We start from the raw sequence: 25585 nt of genomic DNA, 5'->3' as shown, positions 1-25585 counted from the left end.
ACGGCCTGGGACGGCCTTGGCGGGGAGCTGTCGAGGCTGTGGGCACAGGAGAGGCCAGCAGGGAAGAGTGGTCCCCGCTGCTGCGGAGAATCCCCATGGTGTCCCCTTGGCAGAGAGGGGCGTGGTGGCCTGTGGCTTTGCCATGGGCTCGGGTTACGGTTGTTGCAGATAAGAGACCTCTGGTGACATAAGAAAGTGAGCAGCAGATCCTCTTGCTCACGGAGTCTCTGGAGTCTGTAGGTCAGGAGTCTGGACAGGGTAGCATAGGAGCTGCTTGTCTCTGCTCCGAGTAGAAAGCAGGGGGGAGGCTGGAATCATCCAAAGACTCATTCACTCGCGGGTCTGGCACCTGCACTGGGAGGACCCCAAAGACTAGGGAAGCCGGAGGGGGGGGGGCCCGAATGCCTACGCCTGGCTCTGCCACATGGCCTCAGGGCATCGGACTTCTTACCTGGTGACTCAGGCTTCCGAGAGCCAGCGTCCCGGCCGGCAAGGTGGAAATTCCATGGCCTTCCCTGACCCTGCATGTCTCCCGGCCTCACGTCTGTGACTTTCTGGCGGTCACAGTGGGCTGATTCAAGGGGGAGTGGAGAGCGACCATAACCTCTTTATGGGAAGGGCATCGACGAAGGGACAGACGTGATTCTGAGATGCTGTGACACCCCCATGGTGGCTCCAGGCTCGCCCCTTCCGGAGGCTGCAGGTTCCCGGGAAGGCAGGGTCGAGGGGAGAAGGGAACAGACATTTGTTACAGAATGCCGTGACTTGGTCTCAGGAAGTCTTTTGTTTGAGATGGAATCCCTAGGGCTGGGCACAGAGCCTGGCACCTGGGGGCGCTCACTGGGTATTGATGGGCGGGGGGGGGGGCACCGAGAGGAGTTAACGGTACAGCCGGAATGGTTAGTGACCCCACGCGTGTGTTGTCCATGAAGCCACGGAGGGTATTTGTCTTTTTTCCAGTCAGCTTGGCATTGCACTGAATCCTAAACCCAGTCTACATATTTAAGATTCCAGAGGACCTTCAAAACGGCTCCGTCCCCTGCACCAGATTTAGCAAGTGCTGCAGGGCCCGGTTGCTGCTGCCGCTTTTTCTGATTTCTTTCTCAGGGCTGGTCACATCTTGGTGGTGATGCTCCTTAAGGGACACAAAACCACAACCTCTGAAAGATCCCGGGCATTTTAGGAAGAGATTCTATTAGAACAGGCCATTGTGTTCGGAGCTTGCAGTTTCAGTGAGAAATTCTCGTTAAAGAGTTGCCCTTGGACTCTAGCTTTGATTGAGGAGTTTGCAAAACAGGTGTTCAGCACTTGTGCACCTAGAAGCTAATGTAGAGGACAACACTTAGGGGTGCCTGGGTGGCTCAGTTGGCTGAGCGCCCGACTTCGGCTCAGGTCATGATCTCACGGTTCGTGGGTTCGAGCCCCGCGTCGGGCTCTGTGCTGACAGCTAGCTCAGAGCCTAGAGCCTATCTTCGGATTCTGTGTCTCCCTCTGTCTCTGCCCCTCCCCTGCCCACACTCTGTCACTCTCTCTCAAAAATAAATAAATTTTAGAGTATAACACTCAGAGAGACCTTGAAACTCACTGTAAGAAAATCCTGGGTGACGGGCGCCTGGGTGGCTCAGTCGGTTGAGCGTCCAACGTCAGCTCAGGTCACGATCTTGCAATCTGTGAGTTCGAGCCCCGTGTCGGGCTCTGTGCTGCCAGCTCAGAGCCTGGGGCCTGTTTTAGATTCTGTGTCTCCCTCTTCTCTCTGCCCCTCTCCTGTTTGTGCTCTGTCTCTCAAAAATAGATAAATATTTAAAGAAAGAAAGAAAAAACCCTGGTTGAAGTGTCTTTATTTCACTGAAAGGAAACTAATGGCTCCGGGAGGCTATGACTGCCCTATTCCAGAGCTTCCTCCCGGGGCCCGTGGCTGGTCAAGATGAATTTTGTGAGAAAACCAGGCCAATTCCAGCTGGATAGCCAGGATTTGGAGATTTCATCTTGTCAGTTCCGGACAAGTCAAACTCTCCCAGCCCTTTTGCTGCTGCTGCTGCTGCTGCTGCTGCTGCTGCTGTTGTTGTTGTTGTTGTTGTTTTCATTGCTCCTGCCTCTGGACGTAAGCATCCGTAAAAGGAAGCACCTGAAATGGTTTGGTTGGTTTCGCGTAGCGGAACTTACTACTCATCGCATATGAAATTCACATGGCGAGCCCTGGCTTGTAACTAGACTTCGTAACGAACTTGCTTGTCACTTCTCCATGGAAATGTGTGAGCGAGCCGTGTGTCCCAAGTGCTAAAGGTTCTGGCAGTGAGCTCCTCCGTGCAGCCACAGCGAAGATAGTGCTCCCGGCCCCGGGCGGGGTGAGTTTCAGGAACCTCCCTTGATAGGCCTGGAGGGGTCATCATCAGTGCTCTTGACGGCTCCCTGGAGGGCCCTTTGGGCCCATTGTGAATGGGCAGGCGGTGGTGACTTCTGCTGAACTCCCAGTGGCACCCGTTGCCTGGCTCTAAGCACGAGCTGCTGTCACATCAGCCCCTTCATCCCCCTCCTTCTGAGCCGCTCACGCAGTTATGCAGAGGGCTCCCAAGATCCGTTCCACTGGCATTCTGAAAGTCTTTCAAGATTGGTGTCAGACTAGGGGGGAGAAACAGGCGAACTTGAAGTTTGGTTTCCCAGGGCCCCTTCTTCAAGATGATTCACGCCCTTGTACTTCAAAGGCCTTATTTCTCTCCGTCCTCCTGGCCTGACCTTCTCGGTGCAGCAACGCACTAACAGGGCTGGGAGCACTCCGTGGTCATGAGCAACAGGAAAACAGAGAAATAAATGGGTTCCTCATTTTTGGGTGAAATCCTGGGATCCCGGTCACATGCTCAGTGATGTCATGAAACTGAAATCCTAAGTGAGGGAAGTCCAGATGTTCGCTCCCCATTAGCAAAGAAAGGGCAGCTCTCTTCACCTCATCTCCCAAACAATCTTCTGAAAAAACAAACAGGAAAGTGACATCTGATGGGAACGCATTTCTTACGACAGCGTGGTTTTCCTCACTGGATCTCGAAGCCCAGGAATTCTGGCTGCAGAGACGCAGAATATTAGCCCACGTGGGTGAAGGAAAAGGGCTCTTGGCTAGGACTTTTGGCTTCTCTGTGAGGGAAGCCTAAGGATATTGTGGGCAGACTTCAGCTTCACGTCCCTGGCAAGTTTGACTCATTAGGACAAAACAAAACAAAAACCTCAGCTGCTTTGTTTCTCCGGAGGTCTTGGTGACTTTGCAACCGAAACAAAAACAAGCCCAGCTGGAGGCAAGCTGCCTGGGCCTGGGGGTGGCCTCTCCCCCCCCCCTCCTCCCCGTTCAAGGGGGGAGCTTTTCATGCCAGACAGAGCTGAGATTGACGTTGGCCGTTGGCCGGACGTGCAGACGCCCCATTCACTTCCTTCCCCAAGTATACAGAAGAGCACGCATTGATGAGGCCGCTTTGGACGAGCTAGGAGCACTTTGAATCTGAATTTGTCCTGGATTTCTCCTCTTAGCAGGACAAGATCACAAGCAGGATATTAGGGGGATGTGGAGGAAAGGACAGCATTGTGCTCAGGCGCGCGTACAGCAACTCAGCTGTTTGTAGTTGCGTTGACCTATAACTTTGAGTCCTTCTCCAGCTTTCCTCCAGGCTGAAATCTGATACCCAGTCTCTTAAATCTTTGACTTCAAACAGTTGCCGTATTGCCTTTTTTTTCCCCTCCAAATTCCTACTTTGACTCCCCCACCCCTCCCATGCTTTTCTTTTGTTCTTCTGATTGCCTCCCTTGGTCCCTAAATTCCCTTCCGGCTCTTCTCTCTCCCCGCCCCAAGTTCCAATTAACATTGATTTACTCATTTGACAAACACTTACTGAGCACCTGTTCTGTTTCAGACATTCCTTCAGGCTCTTGGGGAACCGTCTGCCAGCGAGACACATGAATCTCCATCCTTAAGGGTGCGGTGCCAATATGGTGAAGGGCACGGGTGGGGAGTGCCAGATGTGAGATCAGTAGATCTGTCCTTGCCGCCCCGAGTGTCCCCGTGGACCAGCAGCGTGGGCATCATCAGAGAGCTTGGAAAAATGCAGACCGTCAGGGCTCGCCTACACCCGCTGAACCTGAACCTGCATGTTACCGGGGTCCCTAGGAGGGTCGTGTGCACATTACAATTTGCAAAGCCCCGGAGCGGCACCATGGAGCTGATTCCCTGTTTTTAAAACCTTCAGAGAGGCTTTGGCCCCACCGTGCCAGGGACATGAAAAAGGCCCAAACTGGGGCCTATCACTTTATACTCTTGTTCCGCGTTCGACTTCCTAGGACCACTGTAATGAATTCCCACACACCCAGCGGCTTAAACCAACAGTCTTCTATCCTGTAGGTTAAGAGTCTGCGGGGCTCCACTGGTTTCTCCATTTCAAGGCCAAAATCAAGGTGTCTGTCAGTGGGGTTGGGCTCTGGGGAAGAATCCCCCCGCCAGGCCCATTCAGATTATTGGTAGAGTTCAGTTCCATGTGGTGGTGGGACCAAAGTCCTGTTTCCTTGCTGACCGTTGGCCCGGGGTCAAGCTCATGTCCTAGAAGCACCTGCATTTCCTGGTTCGTGGGCCCCTCTGTCTTCAAAGTCAGCAACAGCAGGGCGAGTCCCCGTCATACTTTGAATCCTTCCTGTCCCCTCTTCCACCACAACGCTCTCTTTTGCCCTCTTTGTCTACTTTTAAGGACGTGTGTGGTTGCATTGGGCCCCCTAGAAAAGCTGAAGTCCCTCTGCAAAGCCCCTATTGCTCTTTATGCGATGCTGCATGGGATTCAGATGTGGAACCATTTGCGGGGGAGAGGGGGTGCTATTCTCCGTGTCTGAAAAAGCCATACGCTGTTCTCACTCTTTTCCTGACCTTAAGTTTAAACGTTTCTATCTTTTACCAATAAGAATGGAATGAAATACAGCTCTGCCCAGAAATCGTTACTTATTAGTTCTAGAAAAACCTATTTCAAAAATAGGACCTTTTCCCACTCCTCAGTTCTTCAGTTTGCTTTCTTTTTCTTCATCACGCCTGTCACCGTCGACATATCTGTCTGTCTGCCTTCCCCCTCCCTGGAAATGTGCTCCTTGAGGGGCAAGTGCTAGTGTCATTCCTTTTTGTGTTTCCAGTACCCAGCATGGTGCCTGGCACACAGTAGGTGCTTAATGTATGCAGAAAAAAGTACACACTCTTTGTTATATCCGTGAAAAATGGAGATAAGGGGACTCGGCGGTATTTTCTTAAAGGGGCTTTTCTATTAATAAGGCCAATAAAAAGTCAAATAAGTCCCTTGTGTAACTCATAAGAACAGAGAGTAGAATGGGGGTGAGCAGGAGCTGGGGTGTGAGAGCTGGGGGGATGTTTAAGCGTATAGACCTGCAGCTAATAGGTAAATAAGTTCTGCAGATCTAATAATGCCCAACATAATAAGTACCATCAGCAGTACCGTATTGTCAGCTACAAAGTTGCCAAGAGTCCGTCTTCATTATTGTCGCCAAAAAAAAACCCCCAAAAAACATGATAATAATTATGTGACAGGATATAGATGTCAGTGAATGCTACAGTGGTGACTATACTGTAGTAGATAAATGTATCAAGCCAACGCTTTGTACACTTTAAACTCAGTGTTAGAGGTCAATTATATCTCAATGTAAACTCGCCCAGGGCCACCCAGGAAGACAACGGCACAGCCAGGGGTAGAGCTAGGATTTGGACCCACATAGTTGGTTGAGAAAGCTTGTGACGTTCATTCGTGTACCCCTCGGAGTGCCGTGTTGCCTTTGAAACAGTCCTCCGAGAAGCTGGCCTCGTACCCAGCCCTGAAGGCTGAATAGGGATCGCCCAGGTAAGGTGTCGCCAGGGGGAGAAGGTGACCGTACGAAAGGATGTTGAGCTACAGACACAGGGTAGAAACCCTCCCGTGGGAATGCAGGTTTGAGGAAGGGGTGTGGTGAGAGAGCAGGTCCCCGGTTTTTCTGTGGGCAGCACTTGAATGCAAAGCCAAGGGTCTGCGTGGGGGGCTCCTACTGGAGGATCAGCCTGCACCCACGCTGACCCTGTTCTGCCCCACACCGCCCGGAGCAGGAGGGGGCCCCAAACCGCATTGGGAAGCAGCTGCTGGTTGTCTTCTGGGTCCGCTGAAAAAATCGGTCCCATTCCACAGACACGGCCCTGATTTCCCCAAAGCCACCAGATGCAGATGTATCTACATTCTTCCTGTACCTAGTCGTGCTTCTGACACCGTCTCTTGGAATGAGAAATTGTTCAACATCCCCCCCCCCCATTACAAAGTTGTTCTTTTTATTTGTTCAGAATTTACAACGTGTGACGTTTCAGGGCTACCAGGTGTCTCTTAGTTTCTGACATTTCTGAGGTCCCTTTACCTTCTTTGTGGACAGCAGGCAGAGCTCTCCGCAGCCTCTGTAGACCTTTGCTGGTTTGTCTTCAGAAAGAAACCTTTCCTTTGCTTTACTCGTTGTAACGGCCCTCCCTGGGACCTAGCCCAGTCTCCCCGTAGCTTCGTCGAGGTGAGGGGGTAAGAGCCAAAGTGTTCCAGGTGAGGATAACGCATTGCAGGTTGGCGGGAGGTTAGGATGACAGAGTTGGGGGGGGGTGTCGTCGTTATTGTTGTTTTAGGGGGAGGGGCAGATGAAACTGACCTTGGGGGACTTGGTGCTTTATGGTTTATGGTATCCTCCCTGATGATGATTGTCACCTCGTTATTAGCTTTTTCTTTAGCACTTAGAACCAAGAGCTTTGTCCCTTTATAAAGAACCATTTAATTTTTCCATGAAGATATGTGCCCCTCAGAATGCTCATCTACCACGTTTCTGTGAGGTCATGCGACATTTTGAAACCTCCCTAGAGTTGTCATTAGGCCAGCATTTAATTACCTGATGGAATGATCGTGATCTGCAAATGGAGACATTCCTGTGCCCTTTCTTCCACATGATTTATAAAAGTGTGAAATAGAGTTGGTCTCCGGGGACTCTTGTTTTATTTTATTCCCTCATCCACAGAAAGGGCCCGTTTAACTAAGCCATTTCCACATCTGTCACTAAACATTCTTCATGGGCGCCTGGGGGCTCAGTCGGTTAAGCGGCCGACTTCGGCTCAGGTCATGATCTCACAGTTTGTGGGTTTGAGCCCCACGTTGGGCTCTGTGCTGACAGCTCAGAGCCTGGAGCCTGTTTCGGATTCTGTGTCTCCCTCGCTCTCTGACCCCCCCTCCCCCCGCTTGTGGTCTGTCTCTCAAAAATAAATAAACATTTAAAAAAATGTATTCAAAATAAAAAAAAAATGCCAAAAGAAGTTTTGTAGTACGCTGAGTTGCTCTGCCCACAGACATAACTGAGCCTTTTTACTTTGGGAGTTGAATTGTCTGTCTCTTGGATTTATTCAGTTTCTTTCGAGGCATAACAGATGAACATGGGGTGGGGGGGAGGGGAGGAAAAATAAAATAAGATAAAACCAGAGAGGGAGGCAAACCGTAAGAGACTCTTAAATACAGAGAACAAACTGAGGGCTGCTGGAGGGAAGGTGGAGGGGAGATGTGCTAGATGGGCGATGGGCATCAAGGAGGGCACTTGTGATGAGCACGGGGTGTTCTATGTAAGTGATGAATCACTAAGTTCTGCCTGAAACCAACACTATACCATATGTTAACTAACTTGAATTTAAATTAAAAAGAAGATATTACCTGCAAGTATATCTGAAACTTTGGTGATACAGGATGGTTGTCTCTGAGCTCAAAATCTCTAAAACTTACGGTTAAAAACACTTCCTCCCGGGCGCCTGGGTGGCTCAGTCGGGACTAAGTGTCTGACTTCAGCTCAGGTCGTGGTCTCATAGTTCGTGGGTTTGAGCCCCACGTCAGGCTCTGTGCTGGCAACTTAGAGCCTGGAGCCTGTTTCAGATTCTGTGTCTTCCTCTCTCTCTCTCTCTCTGGCCCTCCCCCACTCGTGCTCTATCTGTCTCTCAAAAATAAATGAATGTTAAAAACTTAAAAAAGCCGCCTCCTCACCCCCCCCCCCCCGCCGCGCCCCATTTTAATCCCTTTTCTCCAGCTAAGCATCTGTCCTATTGTCTATTTCTAGGACGGTCCAGATTCTGCCAGAGGGAACCGGACAAAGCAGGAGAGTGCGTGGCTCTTCAGGCTGTGGTACAGCTTTGACCACAAGTATCCTTTCTGGTGACTTCCCTGTACCCGTGAAACAGCGGTGAGGAAGTTCTCTTCTTGAGTCCTCCGCGAACCACTTATGATGAGTGAGGAAGGCTGTGTGCCTGGGACAGGTGTGGTGAGCCCTCTCTTGGGCCCCAGGCAGTGACCACGCAACCACAGGCAGCCCTGGCGAGCATTGCTATGGCCAAGAGACATCATTAGGGTAGGTACCCCACAGCCTGGCAGACTCGGCTGGCTCTTCAGAGCTTTATGCCCAAGGGAAATAAGCCTGTGTCAGTGAATGGGTTAAAATCGCACGATCAACCATGCTGTGGTCAGGAAGGGAAGGAGAACCTGGGCAGCTAGTCCATGTGGGGAAGGTCACTTCCATGGGCCACATGCATGACAGACTCTATACTAGCAGATTCACTTGCTCCCGGGTGAAAACTAAAAACCCGGAATTTAATTTTCATACTTTAAGTTGATGTCGTAATCTTATACGTAGGTAGTTCACACGTGGTCTTGGAAAACACTAAAAAAATTCTCGAAGTACCGTATCCATATAGAAAAGCACACAAATCGTAGGCACTCAGTGAATTATCATGAAAGAACCACACTCACTGAGCACCAAGAGGGTCAAAAACCAAAATCTTTAGTTCCCCCTACACCACACCCCAGTCACTACCCCTTCTTCTCCCTGGGTGTAACCACACCCCTGACCTCTAACAACACTCAGTAGTTTTACCTGGTTTTGAACTCTGTGTGAATGGGACCGTGAATATGTATATCCTAGTGTCTGGTTTACTTGCCTTGACATCATTTGTATGACTCATCCATGTTGTCACGTGTGGCTCTAGTTCATGTGTTTTCATTGCTGTATAGTATTTCAGTGTATGAGTATACCATAATTTACATTCCATCGATAGTGCATGATCACGTAAGATTGTTTCTAATTTGGAGCTAGTAGGAAAAATACAGCTTTGGGGGCGCCTGGGTGGCTCAGTGGGTTAAGCGTCTGACTCTTGATTTTGGCTCAGATCATGACCTCGCAGTTCGTGAGATGGAGCCCCATGTCAGGCTGATGTGGGACCTGCTTGGGATTCTCTCTCCCTCTCCCTCTCCCTCTCCCTCTCCCTCTCCCTCTGCCCCCCACCTCAAAAAAAAAAATACTGCTATGAACATTTTTGTACATATCTTCTAGTGACTGTATATATATATCTTTTTGGCTGGGAATATATGCCCAGGAGTGAAAGGGTTGGGCATAGGACATGCCTAGGTTCAACTTTAGAAAATAACACCAAACAGTTTTACAAAATGGTGGCACCACTTTACACACTCACCTCTAGCGTATGAGAGTTCTAGTTGCTCCACATCCCCACTGACTGTTGGTGTTGTCGGTCTTGGTAATTTTAGCAATTCTATTGGGTTTGTAGTGGTATTTTATCGTGGTTTTAATTTGCATTTATCTGATGACTAATAAGGTTGAGCACCTTTCCATATATTTACTGGCCATTGGGTGTGTTCCTTCATGAAGCACGTGTTCAAGTCTCTTGCCCATTTTTCTATTGGGTTGTCTGCTTTTTTCTTACTATTTTGTAAGCACTCCTTAGGTGTTCTGGATAGAAGTGTTTTGCTAATTATATGTGACACAAATATCTCTCCTCGGTAACTTGCCTTTTCACATTTAAATAGAGTCTTTTGATAAACAAAAGGCCCTCATCCAACGTATTGGTCTTTTCTGGTTCGTAGTTTTTGTGTCCCCTTGTAAAAATCTTTTCTACCCCAAAGTCATGAAGCCAGTTTCCTCTCTTATCTTCTAGAAACGTTATTGTTTATCTTCTGCACGTCTATTTTTTTTAACTGAGGATGGACATGGGCAACGAAAAAGTGTAGCGATCATTTGAGATGCTCTGGATGAGGCTGTCTTCCTTCAGAGCTGATGAACTTACATCCAGTCAGTGGCTAGGCAAGGGCGTTAGCAATTCCAGATCACTGTAACCCAGTCAGGGGTAAAGGTGGCTTGAAGCCAGGAATCAATTCCTGTGAGGATCAGTCTGTTTTCTGTTGGCCTTTTCTCCTAGGGTTCTAACATAGAGCCTAAGGTGTTTAACGTAGTCTTCTTCAGAAGGACGGGACTCCAGTTTTCATCAGATTCATTGTATCTTTGTGAGTCTGTCAGATGCTCTACTCAGCTTCTCGGGTGCCTTTGGGGGAAATGTGGCTCACCAAGTACTAGGCTCACCTCTTGGGTTTCGTCCACCGGATTCTGGACCTCTTCCCTACCATGGTATCTATCTGATGCCATTAAGCAGACGATTTTGTTGTGTTTTATTTTATTTTATTTTTTAAATCTCTTGCCCAGCTCTTCTAGTTGCTCTCACTGGAAACAATGGTTCAAATTACCTTGTTTGCTATTAACTGAAATAGAACACCCAGGGATTTTTAAAGGCCGTATGTACTTTGTCTACATCATACTTCAGAATGCATGTTACTCCCTGGGCTTGGAAAGATGTGGAGAAAATTGGAGAGACTTCACAGAAGAGTGACAAAATGCTGACGTGAAAAAAACCTGATTCTTACAGGCATTCAGAACTGCACTTTCAACAACAGATAGATTGTTCAGACATAAAATCAATATGGAAACTTTGGACTTGAACTACAGTTTAGACTAAATGGACCTAACAGACATAGAGCATTCCATCCAACAACAGCAGAATACACATTCTTCTCAAGAGCACATGGGACAGTCTCCAGGAAAGATCATATGTTTAGGTCACAAAACCTAGCAAATTCAAGAAGATTGAAATTATGTCAAGGGTCTTTCCCAACCACAGTGGTATGAAGCTAGGGAAACCAGAAAGTTCACAAATATGTGGACATTAAACATCATATTCCTGAACAACCAGTGGATCAGTGAAGAAGTTAGAAGAGAAATCGGAAGATATCTTGCAACAAATAAAAGTAGAAAAACCACATACCAACACTTATGAGATGCAGAGAAAGCAGTTCTACGAGGGAAGCTTATGTTGATAAATGCCTATATTAAGAAGAAAGAAAGATCTCAAATAAACTAACTTCTCAAGGAACTAGAAAAAGAAGAATAAACTAAGCCAGAAGTTACCAGAAGGAAGGACATAACAAAGGTCAGAGCAGAAATAAATAAAATAGAGACTAGAAAAACAATAGAGAAGATCAGTGAGAGTAAGAGTTACTTTATTGAAAAGATAAACAGAAATTGACAAACCTGTAGTTAGGCTAAGAGAAAAAGAGAGGACTCACATAAAAGAGATCACAAATGGATAAATTTCTAGAAACATACAACTTAACCAAGATGGAATGAAGAAGAAATAGAAAATCAGAATAGACCCGTAAAAGGCAGGAGATTGAATCAGTAATCAGAAACCTCCCAACAAATAAAAGCCTCTAAGATCCAACCCCCTTTCATATAAAAAAAAATTAGATATGGATATATTGAATTAGATATAGATGGAATGTCAACATAATAAAGTTGGCTTCCTTGGTGAATTCCACCAAACATTTAAGAAATTAATACCTTCTCAAACTCTTCCAAAAAATTGAAAAGGTGAAACACTCCCAAATTCATTTTATGAGGCCAGCACGGCCCTGATATCAAAGCCCAAGAACACTACAAGAAAAGAAGTTTACAGGCCAGTATCCCCAGTGAGCACAGATGTAAAAATCCTCAACAAAATACTAACAAATGACGGCACCTGGGTGGCCCGGTCGGTTAAGCGTCAGACTCTTGATTTCCGCTTAGTTCATGATCTCATAGTTCGTGAGATCGAGCCCTGCATCTGGCTCTGTGCTGACAGTGTGGAACCTGCTTCGGATCCCCCCACAGCTCCCTCCCTCCCTCCCTCTCCCTCCTACCCCCACTCATGCTCTTTCTCTCAAATAAACAAACATTAAAAAAAAAACTGACAAACTTAAAAGGATCATACACCAAGTGAGATTATCCCTGGGATGCAAAGGTCGTCCAACGTAAGCAAATCAATAAATACAATACACCACATTAACAAAATAAAAAATAAAATTATATGATCATCTCAATAGATGCAGAAAAAGCATCTCTTGACAAAATGCAACATCCTTTCATGATAAAAAAAAAATTCTCAACAAATTAGATGTAGATGGAACGTATGTCAACATAATAAAGTTTATATATGATAAGCCCACAGCCAACGTCATACTCAGTGGCAGAGAGCTGAAAGCTTTTCCTCTAAGATCTGGAACAAGGCAAGGATGCCTGCTTTTGCCACTTCTATTCAATACAGCAGTAGAAGTCCTAGCCTGAGCAGTTAGGCAAGAAATAGAAAATCAATAGGCCTCAAAATCAGATACAAATAAATGGAAAGATATCTGTGTTCATAGATTAGAAGAATTAATATTGTTAAAATATCCATACTATACAAAGAAATCTACAGATTCAGTGGAATCTCCATCAAAATTCTAATGTGTTTTTTTTTTTTCTCACAGAAACACTCCTAAAATTTGTATGGAACCACAAAATGCTCTGAAAAGCTAAAGCAATCTTGGGCAAAAAGAACAGAGCTGAGATGTCACACTTGGTGATTTCAAAGTATATGTATGTTACAAAGGCATTGTAATCAAAACAGTTTGGTATTAGCATTAAACAGATATACAGGGGCGCCTGGGTGGCTCAGTTGGTTAAACGTCCGACTTTGGCTCAGGTCATGACTTCCTGGTCTATGAGTTCGAGCCCCGTGTCGAACTCTGTGCTGACAGCTCAGAGCCTGGAGCCTAGATTCTGTGTCTCCCTCTCTCTCTGTGTCTCCCTACTCATACCCTTTCACTCTCTCAAAAATAAATGAACATTAAAAAAAAAAAAACAGATATACAGACCAGTGGAACAAAAGAGGGAGCCCAGGGGCCCCTGGGTGGCTTAGTCGGTTAAGCGTCCGGCTTTCGCTTAGGTCATGATCTCACGGTTCGTGGGTTCGAGCCCCGTGTCGGGCTCTGTGCTGACTGCCAGCTCAGAGCCTGGAGCCTGTTTCAGTCTGTGACTCCCTCTGTCTCTGACCCTCCCCTGCTCACGCTGTCTCTCTCTCTCTCTCTCCCCTAGAAATAAATAAAACATTAAAAAAAAAAAAAAAGCGGGAGCCCAGAACTATACCCTAACATACTGGATCGACTAATTTTCAACCAAGGCGCTGAGAATATGTAATAGGGGAAGGAAGACAGTCTCTTTAATAAATGGTGCCAGGAAAACTGGACATCCACACGCAAAAGAATGAAACTGGAACTTAATCTTACACCACTCACAAAAAGCAACTCAAAATGTTTAAAGACTGAGGTGCAAGACCTGGAACCATAAAACTCCTAGAAGAAAACACAGGGGAAAGCTCCTTGACATTGGTCTTGACAGTGCGTTTTTGGACTTGACTCCCGAAGCATAGACAACAGAAGCAAAAATAAACAAATGGGACTACATCAAACTAGAAGATTTCTGCACAGCAAAGGAAACCATCAACAGTATTAGAGGACAACCTGTAGAATGGAAGAAAATATTGACAATCCATCTATCTGCTAAGGAACTAATATTCAAAATATACACAGAATTCCTATAACAGCTAAAATGCAGATGCCCCAGTTAAAAAAAGGAGCAAAGGACCCGAATAGACATTTTTCCAAAGAAGACATACACTTGGCCGACAGATACGTGAGAAGGTTCTCAGCATCACTAATCACCAGGGAAATGCAAATCAAAACCACAATGAGATCTCTCCTCACCTCTGTTAGGAGGGCTGTTATCAAAATGGGAAAAAAATACCATGTGTTGGTGAGGATGTGGAGAAAAGGAAACCCTTCTACACTGTTGATGGGATGTAACATGGTGTGATCACAGTGGAAAACAGTATGGAGGTGTCTCAGAAAATTAGAACCACCAAATGACCTGGCACTCCCTCCTTGGGGATATCCAAAGGAGACGACATCCCTATCTCAAAGAGGAAGTCTGCACTCCCATGCTCACACCAGCATTATTCACAGTAATGAAGATATGGCAACAACTTAAGTGTCATCAGTGCCTGAATGGATAAAGAAGATGTGTGTATCACAGAATATTATTCAGCCTTAAACATGGAGGAAGTGCAGCCGTTTGGGACAACGTGGATGAACCTGGGGGGCACGATGCTATGAAATAAGCCCGGCACAGAAAGCAAAAGACTACTGATCTTACCTACGTGTGAAATCTATAAAAGTCAAACTCATGGTAACAGAGAATGGGGTTACCAGGTGCTAAGGAGTGGAGGAAATGGGGACGTGTTGCTCAAAGGGTACAAACTTTCAGTTATAAGATGGATAAGTTCGGGAAACCTAATGTACCATACGGTGACTAGAGTTAATAACGCCGTGTTGTACACTGGAAATTTTCTAAGAGGGTAGATCTCAAGTGTTTGCACCGCACATAGACAGATGGGAACACGTAAAGTGTTACGTTAATTAGCTTGACTGTAGTTGTCATTTCACAGTATATACACATCTAAACATCTTGTATGCCTTTAACGCATTCAGTTTTTATTTGTCAGTCATACTTCAGTGAAGCTGAGTGCCGAAGAAATTGATTCTTCCGCCTCAACAGGAGTGATGTCTAGTCTCTGAATGTAAATTTCAGCGACTGGGATTTCTACCTGTTTAGTTCGGAAGACGGAGACTAAGAATGGAAGCAGGCACAAAGTAACTGAAGAACTGTATCAGGAAGGTGCCCATGATTCATTCTACAGATAATTAAACGAGAAATTAAATGAGAAAACGTGGGTTTTGGCTGCAGCGAAAGAGAGTTCAGCTGGGCAGTGATTCCACAAACCAGCTAGAGTAGGTGTGGTGCCTCCTTTCCTGAACAAGCCTGAAAATGGACTAGATGGGCTTCCAATTTAAGATGAGAGGCTCAGCGCACACCTACAGCTCCCTTGTATTCCCAGGGCTCATTGACATCGCAGAAGAGATATTTGTGACTGCTTGCAAGACTAGATGGAATCAGAGCAGAGAAAACTGTAGTCCAAGACCAAAGCGAGTCTTGAGCCAGTTTGTCTAGCTGATCTATTAAAAATGCTGTTTTGTAACAACTGCAAGCGGTACTTCCTGTGTCAGCAGATCAGCTGATAGCTGTTAATTTTCTCCTCGGGCCATAGCTCTCTAAAGAAAGTAGAGATACTGCCTGGGGACAGATTGGTAGAGAAACAGATCTCGAGGCCACCAAAGAGTAACCAACCCCCCATCCAACTTTGGAGTGGTAGACTTCCGCACCTCTTTAACTGAGTAAAGACATGGGGCGGGGCATGCCAAATTAATTCTTTAATTACACATACACTTACATATATATGTGTATATTTTTTTTAACTGAGTAAACTGTATGTCCAATGCAGGACTTGAACCCATGACCCTGAGATAAGAGTTGCATGCCCTACCAACTGAGCCTGACAGGCAACCCACCAAATACTTTGAATTTTTCTTTTTTGAAAAATTTTTAAATGTTTATTTTTGAGAGAGAGGGAGTACAAGCAGGGAAGAGGCAGAGAGAGAATCCCAAGCAGGCTCCGAGCTGTCAGCACAGAGCCCAAAGCAGGGCTTGAACCCACCAACCGTGAGATCATGACTTGGGCCTAAATCAAGAGCCAGACACTTAACCAACTGAGCCACCCAGGCGCCCCTATTTTTTAATTGTTCTAATAAAAGCCTGAGAGTTGAAAGGCTTTTCCAGTCACGATGTAAGGACAGATTATTAGAAAAAGCACTCGAACAAGAAGAAGTTAAAGAAGAATTAAAGTTTCTGAAATAAACCCCAAAATGTAATAGATAGCGTAATTACATGGTGGAGACCAAAGCTGTTCATCTGGAAGATGAAGTTGAGGAAGAGGATCTGTAAGAATCCGAGCACAAAGTCAGAGATGTGCAAGGCAAGCATTTCAAGATGTGGAGGTCAGGGCAAGAAGGCCCACAAGCCTTGAACAGAATATGGAAGGAGAAGATAGAGACCGTGGAAGGAAAAAAGAAGCAAAAGAAGAATGGAAGAAAACAAATCCCTTGCTTAGAGAAGATTTTGTTTCCAGAGTGTGAGGGCCCACCTGGCCTGAGTAGCATGAATGCACACATCGGAGCATTTGGCTCAGGTCATGATCTTCTGGCTCGTGAGTTCAAGCCCCGCATTGTGCTCTGTGCTGACAGCTCAGAGCCTGGAGCCTGCTTCGGATTCTGTGTCTCCCTCTCTCTCTGCCCCTCCCCCCCCTCTCAGAAATAAACATTAAGATTAATTAATTAATTAAAAATAAAGAGAAAGAATCAGATGTAGCATCGGCAAACTTGACTGTTAGAATACCATCTAGCACAGCCGGAGTTCTAGGATGAAAAGAAAAAACTCCGAGCCTAGAAAAAAAAGAGGCAAGCGGCTTTCAGACATGCAAGAATTCACACAATTTGGTACTGCGCAGACTCTATTAGAAGGGGGACAAAGCCGACAACATGAGGATCAACAAAACCGAAATCTGAGCCAATGAAGGGGACTACATGGAAGAAGAAATGATTTGTTAGAACCCAGAAGAAGCGACCGAGATCAAAAGGAAATTCAAAGGGGCACCTGGGTGGCTTAGTCGGTTAAGCGTCCGACTTTCGCTTAGGTCATGATCTCGCGGTTCGTGGGTTCGAGCCCTGCGTCGGGCTCTGTGCTGACAGCCAGCTCAGAGCCTGGAGCCTGTTTCAGAGTCTGTATCTCCCTCTCTCTCTGACCCTCCCCTGCTCACGCTGTCTCTCTCTCTCCTAGAAATAAATAAAAATAGGGGCGCCTGGGTGGCTTAGTCGGTTAAGCGTCCGACTTTCGCTTAGGTCATGATCTCGCGGTTCGTGGGTTCGAGCCCTGCGTCGGGCTCTGTGCTGACTGCCAGCTCGGAGCCTGGAGCCTGTTTCAGTCTGTGACTCCCTCTCTCTCTGACCCTCCCCTGTTCACGCTGTCTCTCTCTCTCCTAGAAATAAATAAAACATTAAAAAAAAAAGAAAGAAAGAAAGAAAAATATTAAAAAAAAAATTCAAAGAAGAGCCTGTCTTTATTTAGCACATGTTGTCTTCTCAGGAATGAAGTTTAAATGACACGGTATCACATTTCCTTTAACAGTGTTCTAACCACTCTCCTCGGCTACAAGCGAATAATGTTCATATAATAATATTACAGATGCTAGCTATTGGCTAATTTAACATTTAGGCTCAGTCCATTTGCAAAGCCCAGAAGATTTACGTATGAGTTGTAGAACAGAATGCAAATGTTATGTATCTATACTATAAAATTAATCATAATAAAATCAAGAAAAAATGGAAAGGCAGGAGTATAAATGAATTAAGTGCATCATCTCTCACAGGAGGGAGTTAAAAGCCTCTGATTAAAGTGCATAAATCAAGAAATAGGAAAAAATGTATTCTAGTATTGTACACAAACACACACACACACACAGTGGAATGCTACTCAGCCATTACAGTAAGTGAAATCTCACCATTTGGGACCACATGGATTGACCTTGAAGCTGTTGTGCTAAGTGAAGTAAATCAGACAAAGACAAACGCTACATGATTTCACTTACACGTGGAGCCTAAAAACCAAGCCAAAAACCAGAATAAAACCCAGATTCATAGATACAGAGGACGGATTGGTGGTTGCCCGTGGGGAAGGAGGTTGGGGGAGTGAAATGGGCACAGGGGATAAAGAAGTAAAAACTTCTGGTTAGGAGTAAATCTCAGGGATGGAATGTACAGCTTGGGGAATGTAGCCAATAATATTGTATTAATTTTGTATCGTGACCAATGGTAACTACGCTTAATGAGGCGATCGTTTTCCAATCAATAGAAAGGCCAAATCGCTGTGTTGTACTCATTAAAATATTAACATATGTCCATTATACCTCAGTTTAGAAAAGAAGTTCTCCTGTAAAGTTGTAATGATAATCACCAGAGCATGGGATAGAGACTTGCTATTTCATTTTTGCCGTTCCACCAATTTGGATAGTTAGAAATCTTTTTGTAGGGGCGCCTGGGTGGCTTAGTCGTTTAAGTGTCCGACTTTCACTTAGGTCATGATCTCGCGGTTCGTGGGTTCGAGCCCCGCGTCGGGCTCTGTGCTGACTGCCAGCTCAGAGCCTGGAGCCTGTTTCAGAGTCTGTGAGTCCTTCTCTCTCTGACCCTCCCCTGCTCATGCTGTCTCTCTCTCTCTCTCTCTCCTATAAATAAAAAAAAATTAAAAAAAAAAGAAAGAAATCTTTTTGTAAATATTTTTTTTTTAAAGTTTATTTTGAGAGAGAGAGAGCGGGGGTGGGGGCAGAGAGAGAGGAGTGAGAATCCCGAGCAGGCTCCTCACTATCAGCGCAGAGCCCGACACGGGGCTTGAACTCACAAACTGCGAGACCATGACCTGAGCCAAAGTCGAACGCTTAACTGACTGAGCCGCCCGGGCGCCCCTCCTCTTGGGGATTTCTAAACACGTTTTGTTGGGGGGTATTCTCTTTGCAGACGTTTTCCTTAATCCTCTTTTCAAAGTTACTTGAAGCCCATCCTCACGCACACTGGCCCCCCGTTAACCACCACACTCCCCGCCTGGTGTGGCCTACTCGCCCAGTGTCTGACGAGTCCCCAGGTGTACGACGTAAGTACAGCGTGTCAGGGTTTCGCTCCTGCTCACGGAGCCAGGGTAGTATCCTCCCCAGGAAGGGGAAACCTGTGGCAGCCAAGCCTCCAAACCCACACGTTTTGCTTCTCTAAATAAGATGATCAGCAATGGCCAACAGCTACATTCAGTTCCAAGCCCCGAGGCCGTTGCAGTGTTCTGTGCCTCAGTTTTCTTGTCTATAAAGTGGGCCTGGTCGTACAGGCTGGCTGTGAGATTAAAGGCTAAGGCATGGAAAAATACCATGAGCCACAAAGTGTTTAGCGAACGTGGAGACCCTTTTTGCAGATGGTTTCTTTACGTTGATGTGGTTAGGTCCTTTCCGTTTTCAGATTCAGCTCAGCACAGTGTGAAAAGAATACCCACGTTGGTGGACATCTGAGCTTTGGGGCTGACTCGTGAGCCCTTCATGGGGGTGGCGGGGCAGAGAGGAGGAGAAAGTAAGCACCTACCTCCGTAGAAGGACTGGCGGAGAGGGGAAAGGCCCGTCTTCCTCTCTTTCCTCCACCGTCCTACATAACCACGATACCCTGGGAGAAAAGAACGCCTTACATTTATGTAGAGATTTCCAGCTCACAAAGGCCAAGTTTATTCTCTCGGCCGTACTGCAAATAAGCGGGCACAGCCATCTTACGGAGGAAGAAACTGCCAAGGGTCGCAGGATTAGTAACGGACAGAGCTGGGGCCCTAATGGCGGGTTTCAGAGTATTAGTAAACAACCTGCAATTTACTCGGTTCGTGTTGAGAAAGCAGAATATGCAAAGCCCGGGTCTGAGAGAGTAGGGTCTAGATCAGGTGAGTTCTAACGGGGCAGGGCGGCGGGCTTGGGAACCATTGCATTCAGGCGGTACAGAAGGGAAAGTAGACACAGTCGCTGGGCAGGGGATGCTGGGGCGGGGGGAAGCGGTGGTCCGGCGTGCCAAAGGGCATCCTCATCAGAGCTGAATCCCTCCATACGGCCACTGCTGCTTTAGGCTGGGGTCCTGACCAGGGTCTCAGTCCAATCTAGACACGGTGAGGCTTGCTGCTGCTGAGAGAGGAGGAGGAAAGGGTCTTCGAAAAATGAATTGAGGCAGCCAAGGGTGAGAGAGCAGAGGGGCTCCCTCGGGGTTTTGATCCTGGTGAGGGTCTTGGGCTGGGCGGCCCTTGTGGCTGTTTGACGCCCCGTCGACCTCATCCATCACCGAGAAGGCGTTTGGACTTCCGGTTTATTTGGGAGCTCTTGAAGATGGGCATTAGTCAAACTGTTTGCATCCACCTAGGAAACGGTGTTCTTCCATTCGGGAAACTGTGACTTCTGGCTGTTTCAAATGCCCACGTTCCACAGCATTTTCATAGCAGCCTCCAGCGGACAGCCCGTTACATAAGTGTTACAAACCTCCGGCTTAACAAAACTTTTGTTGATCCTGCCATCTGGAATTTGAGCAAGTGGGTTGGTTTCATCATCATCTGCAGATCGTGTTCATTAAGCTCTGATTTGGAAATCCCCTCTCCACAGGGTTTTACTAGGTCCTTGTTTCGGAATGACCTTTCCTGGGGTACGATCTGTCCAGGCTTGTGAGTTTCATAATGGAATGGGTCAACATCCAGTCTTGTTTCCTCTTGCCGGAATTTCAGCCCTGCTTCCCTCTGCCAGGGGTCAGCGAGGGTCACCCAGGGGCTGGCATCTGGGGGCCTCCCCTGTGCTGCCGTAGAGGGCGTGGCTCCATTCGCAGACACCGCCTGCGAACGGGAGAAATGGACGGCGCTGAAACAGGGAACGTGATCTCGTTTCCTGTTCGGAAAACTATCACAGGACAGATTGAATTTCAGGACTTTCTATAAACACTGGTGGAGAGCAGGAATCTGGGGAGTGTGGAGGGAGTTTTAGAAGGACGCCCGGCCTGAGTAGAGGGTTCTTACTTAGTTGCACACGTGCACCCTGCCTCGTTCCAGGGAGGGCTTGAGGCAGCAAGCCAGAGGAGGTGCATGCTTGCCTATCCCGAAAAAGCCGGAGCATTGGTTAAGTGGAGTCAGGTTGTGGAGTGTGGAGCAGTCGTCATCACTGAGAAGCAATGCAGAAAACAGGCTCAAGCTTGTCACCAGCGAGGGTGTCACCCAGACAGGCTGGGGCAGGAGAAGGAGATAGGCAGACCCACGAGCCCTTCCTGGGTCAGGGCATTGACCAGGTTCTCCTCCTGTACCTGCTGTGACTTAAGCTCCTCAAGGAAGGGCGCCAGGAGGAGGTGCGCACGCGCTCTGCTGGTTTCTCACCCAGATGGGAATTCAGGCATGTTGGGGAGAATCTGCCCGTGGCCTTGGGCAGCGTGACTCACGCGGGGGGCGGGGGGGAGGGGGCAGGGAGCAGGAAGCTGTCAGGGGGGCAGGTCCCACGTCCTGCACCGAGGACACCCTGCCGCGTAGAGGACGCAGGACCGCAAGTGCACTTTGAAGAGCAGATGGCAAATAGCAGAGTGAGAGAGCGGGTGTTCCGGCGCGTTTGGAAGCCGTGTTTGCCATTCAAGAGAGGAGCTCACAGCGTTTGACCCGATGTGCAGTTGGGGACAGCAGGGGAGCGAACCGCCCCTTGTGTGGCTGGTTAAACCCATTAGAGGGTGAAAGGCTTGTGCTTGACCTCATGCTGCTTCTTGTGCCCTCCCCCACCGTCTGGTGATTTCCAGAGGCTGCCACTCTGGCTAACACCTGCCTTGCTCAGCCTTGCCTGTTTTACTCTAACTGCAGCTTTTTTTTCTTCCACATCCTTTACGTGGGTCTGGCCGGCATAAATCCTAACTCTGCTCCCCAGCAGCTGGACAAACCTCAGGCACATTTCTGAGGTTCTCTTAGCTCGGGCTTTCTTCTCTGGGATAGGGGTGTGCCCGCCCTTCGCAGGCGGGGAGGGGTCAGGATCAAGTGAGCGCTTCCTGGCAGGCACGGAACAGATGTGCAAGAACACCCTCCCTCTGGATGCCCCGCCGCATCCACCGGCGAGCTTCCCATCCGGGGTTTTTCTGTGGGGACAGGAAGGACATCCTACTTATGCGTTGAGCCCTTCCCTCAATCACTGACTAGGGCAGAGAGCAGCTCAGAGGTACACCAAGTGGGTTCAGAGTGGTTTGCGGGGCGTCCTGCCCACTCAGGAGACCTGCCCAGGGAAGAGAGGCCCCAAAACCTATTTGCAGGTTCGCCCAGTGACCTTACCCTGCCTTTCCCTGTGGGCTGGGAAGCTCAGAACCCACGCTGGTCTCCCTCTCTCGCCTTTTGTCACTAACCCCGAGCCGTCAGGCACTGGCAATCAGAACTGCCTCCCGGCGTTCACAGCCCTGGTTTCGGGCAGCAGCACCTGGCCCTGAATAGCACTCCACAGCCTGCATCCTCTGCTCACACCAGAGGCTCAAGGCAGGCAGTTTTCACGATCCCCGTTTTCAGCCCGCGGAGCTGAGGTTGGGGTCGGCCCCAGCCCCCGGAAGATGCCGGTCTCCCATTTGTCGTTGTCGTTCGTTGCACTTTTCAGAACCAAGAGCCGCTGAGAGAGGAAGACTCCGACTTCATCCTGACCGAGGGCGACCTCACCTTGACGTACGGGGACAGCACAGTGACTGCAAACGGCTCCTCAGGCTCCCACACGGCCTCCACGAGCCTCGAGGGCAGCCGGCGAACCAAGAGCAGCTCGGAGGAGGTGCTGGACCGAGCCCTGGGGATAGGGGACCAGCCGGTTTCGAGCCGGGGCACGCGCCTAGTGTTCCCCCTGGACAATGCGTGACTCCCCCCTTCCCCGCCCCAGAGCCCGCGGCGATGATGGGGATGATGGGGACGGCCCACCAGCAGGTGACGGCTGCAAGCCCCGGGGTTGTCCGAGGAGGGGCACTGACTGAGCGGAACTAACGCTTCTGTTTTCTTGAGGTCTGAAGCTATCTTAACCTTTACAATTTAACCCAAGATGGTGGGGCTGAAGTGTCTCTAAATCAAGACAGACGCAGACCCATTCCCACTTTTTCACGTAGTAGTGTGCTGTTCAGAGTTAACCAAACAAACAAAATAGCATGCTTTAATGGTCTAACTCATTCACCTGCAGTATCTGAACAAGGTGTGTGGCGGGTGGGGGGGTGGTTGGATCCCTCCCCGCCCCCTGCCCAGGAGAGGCTTCAGATCCGTTCACAGCAGCCCAGGCCTGGCTGGCTGCAGGAATCGCACGGTGGAGGAGAGCAGGCTAGAAGAAAGATCGAGAAGGAAGGCGGCTGAGACTGGACCTGCAAGGATGACAGGAAGCCGGCGGTAAATGGGCCAGAACTCAGGAAGAAGCAATTGGAGCGGCCGCTCCCGGCACCACAGGGCTACGAGACCGTGATCTCACGTCAGGCTTCTGGGCTCTTTGCGGCCTGGCTTTCCTCTAGACTGAAGAGTGGAAATCTCTCCATGAACATTTGCACCTGGGGAAAGAATTAGAATGCCTTCTCTGGAAGCCTCCATCCAGAAGAAGCTACCAAAAGCAAAACCAAAGGCAAAATCGCGTTACGCTGTTGGGTTTTTCACATCCATCTGAGGACAGGAGAAACTGGTTAGAAACTGATGATGAAAAATCAGTCAATTCTTTGGGGCCGCCGTATAAGCCGACTGCCTGGCAAATGATTCAGAGGGCCGAGACACCTACTGTGGCTTTCGGAACAGCATTGAAATTTGTGGGGCGCTTTTATCTGGGGACGAGAAAGCAAAAAGAAGCCTAAGGAGGCAGTAGGCTAGTATTCGGGGTGGGGGGGGAATCACGCCGCGAACACAATCAACTGCAACAACAAAATACAAGATACTGTTGTAAAGACCGAGTAGATTTCAGTGACCATGTGAGAAATTAGAGGCAAGTCCATGGAAGATTAAGCAGTATTCAGTCCAGTGGAAGGTTCTGTCTACTGTAAGATTAAGTCTCCAGATGTCTTGAGGTCGAGTGCCATGTAGAGAAGGGTCATCCTCTCGGCATCCGGGGAGGCTCGCACCAGCTGAAGGCGTGAGCACGGTGTGAAATTTAGGTTCTTGAAAGCCCGATTCCTTTTAAAAAAAAAAAAAAAAAAAAAAAAAAACACAATGCTTTCATAAAAAGTGGGCTTCTGTCTTATTGTGGCTGACAACATAGTGGCCCAGTCTAGCGTACCCATAATCAGACCAGCCATTTAATCTTCTTCCTAACTCACGTTTTGAATGGTTAATACTTAGATAAGATGTTACGCTTTGCTTTTTGAATTGATCGTCTGTGCAAACCAGGCAAAACTTACTACCAGGTTGAGCCATACGAAATTGCTAATGTTGAACCATTTAAAAAAAAAAAAAAGAAACGACAGTTTCATATGTTTCGATATAATGTAATTAGATGCTTCTTATTCCCCCTTTCCTTTCTGTCTACCCTAAAGTCCATTTTGATTTTTATCATGGGCACCCATGGGCTTTGTAAGCTTGAAAAACAAGCTAAGCCACGTACCTGACCCCACGAGGCTCAGAATTACCTAGGCTAGGGAGGGACTTCGGAAAACCTACAAGCCACAGTCAGAGAAACCGCTTTTTTAGAGCACCCCTGGATGGGAGGTCATCTTGTTGTGGGGTCAGAGTGCAGAGAGCAGCTTGCCAGGCCGGAGATGTGCATATGTGCCCACGCCCAGAACCAGCACGGGTTTTATTTACCGTAGAGCTCTCTCAGTAATGACCAGTCAAGCCTGTACACTTGAAAGGTGAGGCTTCTGTGTATGTGTGTTACTTGCGGAGATGGAGGGATAGGCTGGCCGGCTCTTTGGTTGGATCTTTATAAAGCCTTGTCTGTCTCTTACATCACTTACTTATTTAATTTTGGTGGGAGGAAGCTACCAGGAAAACCCTGATACAGTTCTTGAAAATAGCCACCCTGGCTATTTAGGGACCCACCTTGTCTTAATAACTTCAGGGCTTCGTTGTCATGAATGGTTTTCCAGGAAGCTTTCAGCAAATTAATAAGACATTAAGGAGGAAAAATAACCAGAGTTCTCCATCCGAGGCCCCCGTCAATCCACACATCGTTGGGTTTTCCCCAAAAGGGTCTTGTCATCTTGACTGCAAACCTTTTATTTGGACCTACTTCAATATAAATAAGTGGAGATTTGTCAAGACCAAAGTTTTGCTAGTCATTGGGTTGGATTTTGTACTCAGTGGACAGGAGTAAGTCATTGACCTATGGTTCTAATTCTGGTTTGTAAGATGTAGAGAATAATCGTGACCTTACTAGAGGTCCTGGGAAATGAGTGCATTCAACGAAACACTTCTGCCTTCTAGAAGCATTACGCCTGTGCTGAGTGGGGAAAAGAGGGCGCCCCGAAGCCCAGAAACCATTTAACGTAAGGCCAGCTATCTGCTGCCAATCTGGCATAAATCAGGCTGACACTGCTGAGTGCATCCAATTTCCCATCTTTTTAACACATTCAACATCTTATAACCATATTTGTTCTGGATTGGGGGAGGGGAAGACAGTTCAGCAGAGCTGGATGATTCTAGAGCACAAGTTCTCAAGCCTGGCTGCCCAGGAGGTTTGGAGTGGGGCCTGCCTTCCATGCTTTGGTTAGGGTTGCCAGCCTTTTAGCCTAGACCTTGCAGCAGACCCTATTTGGAGCCTTAAAGAATGGCCTAGCAAATGAAGTTTCCTTTAATTGCCAGTCACGTGGACCATCCTGAGCATTGACCAGTAACCCCGCCTGGAAACCCATCAAAGAATTCCTTGCAGACAATCTTGGCA

General features: G+C 47.8%; 1 protein-coding gene across 2 annotated transcripts in view; it reads left to right on the top strand.

The window, feature by feature from the left end:
- SLC9A7 (solute carrier family 9 member A7) overlaps positions 1 to 23910 on the top strand; it is a 130794-nt gene extending 106884 nt beyond the window's left edge. For both annotated transcript variants that reach the window (XM_039216780.1, XM_039216779.1), the window contains 3 exons: positions 8116 to 8198; positions 18735 to 18840; positions 22355 to 23910. In XM_039216780.1, the coding sequence (XP_039072711.1) occupies positions 8116 to 8198; positions 18735 to 18840; positions 22355 to 22603 (438 nt within the window). In that variant the 3' untranslated portion in view covers positions 22604 to 23910. The remainder of the gene's footprint in view (positions 1 to 8115; positions 8199 to 18734; positions 18841 to 22354) is intronic.
- Positions 23911 to 25585: the final 1675 nt, after the last annotated feature.

Source organism: Hyaena hyaena, unplaced genomic scaffold (assembly GCF_003009895.1).
Source record: "Hyaena hyaena isolate Hyena2069 unplaced genomic scaffold, ASM300989v1 scaffold_658, whole genome shotgun sequence".
In the NCBI taxonomy this organism is placed as follows: Eukaryota; Metazoa; Chordata; class Mammalia; order Carnivora; family Hyaenidae; genus Hyaena; species Hyaena hyaena.
Note: the sequence above shows the minus strand (reverse complement) of the source record. Positions and strands in the feature narration are given on the sequence as shown.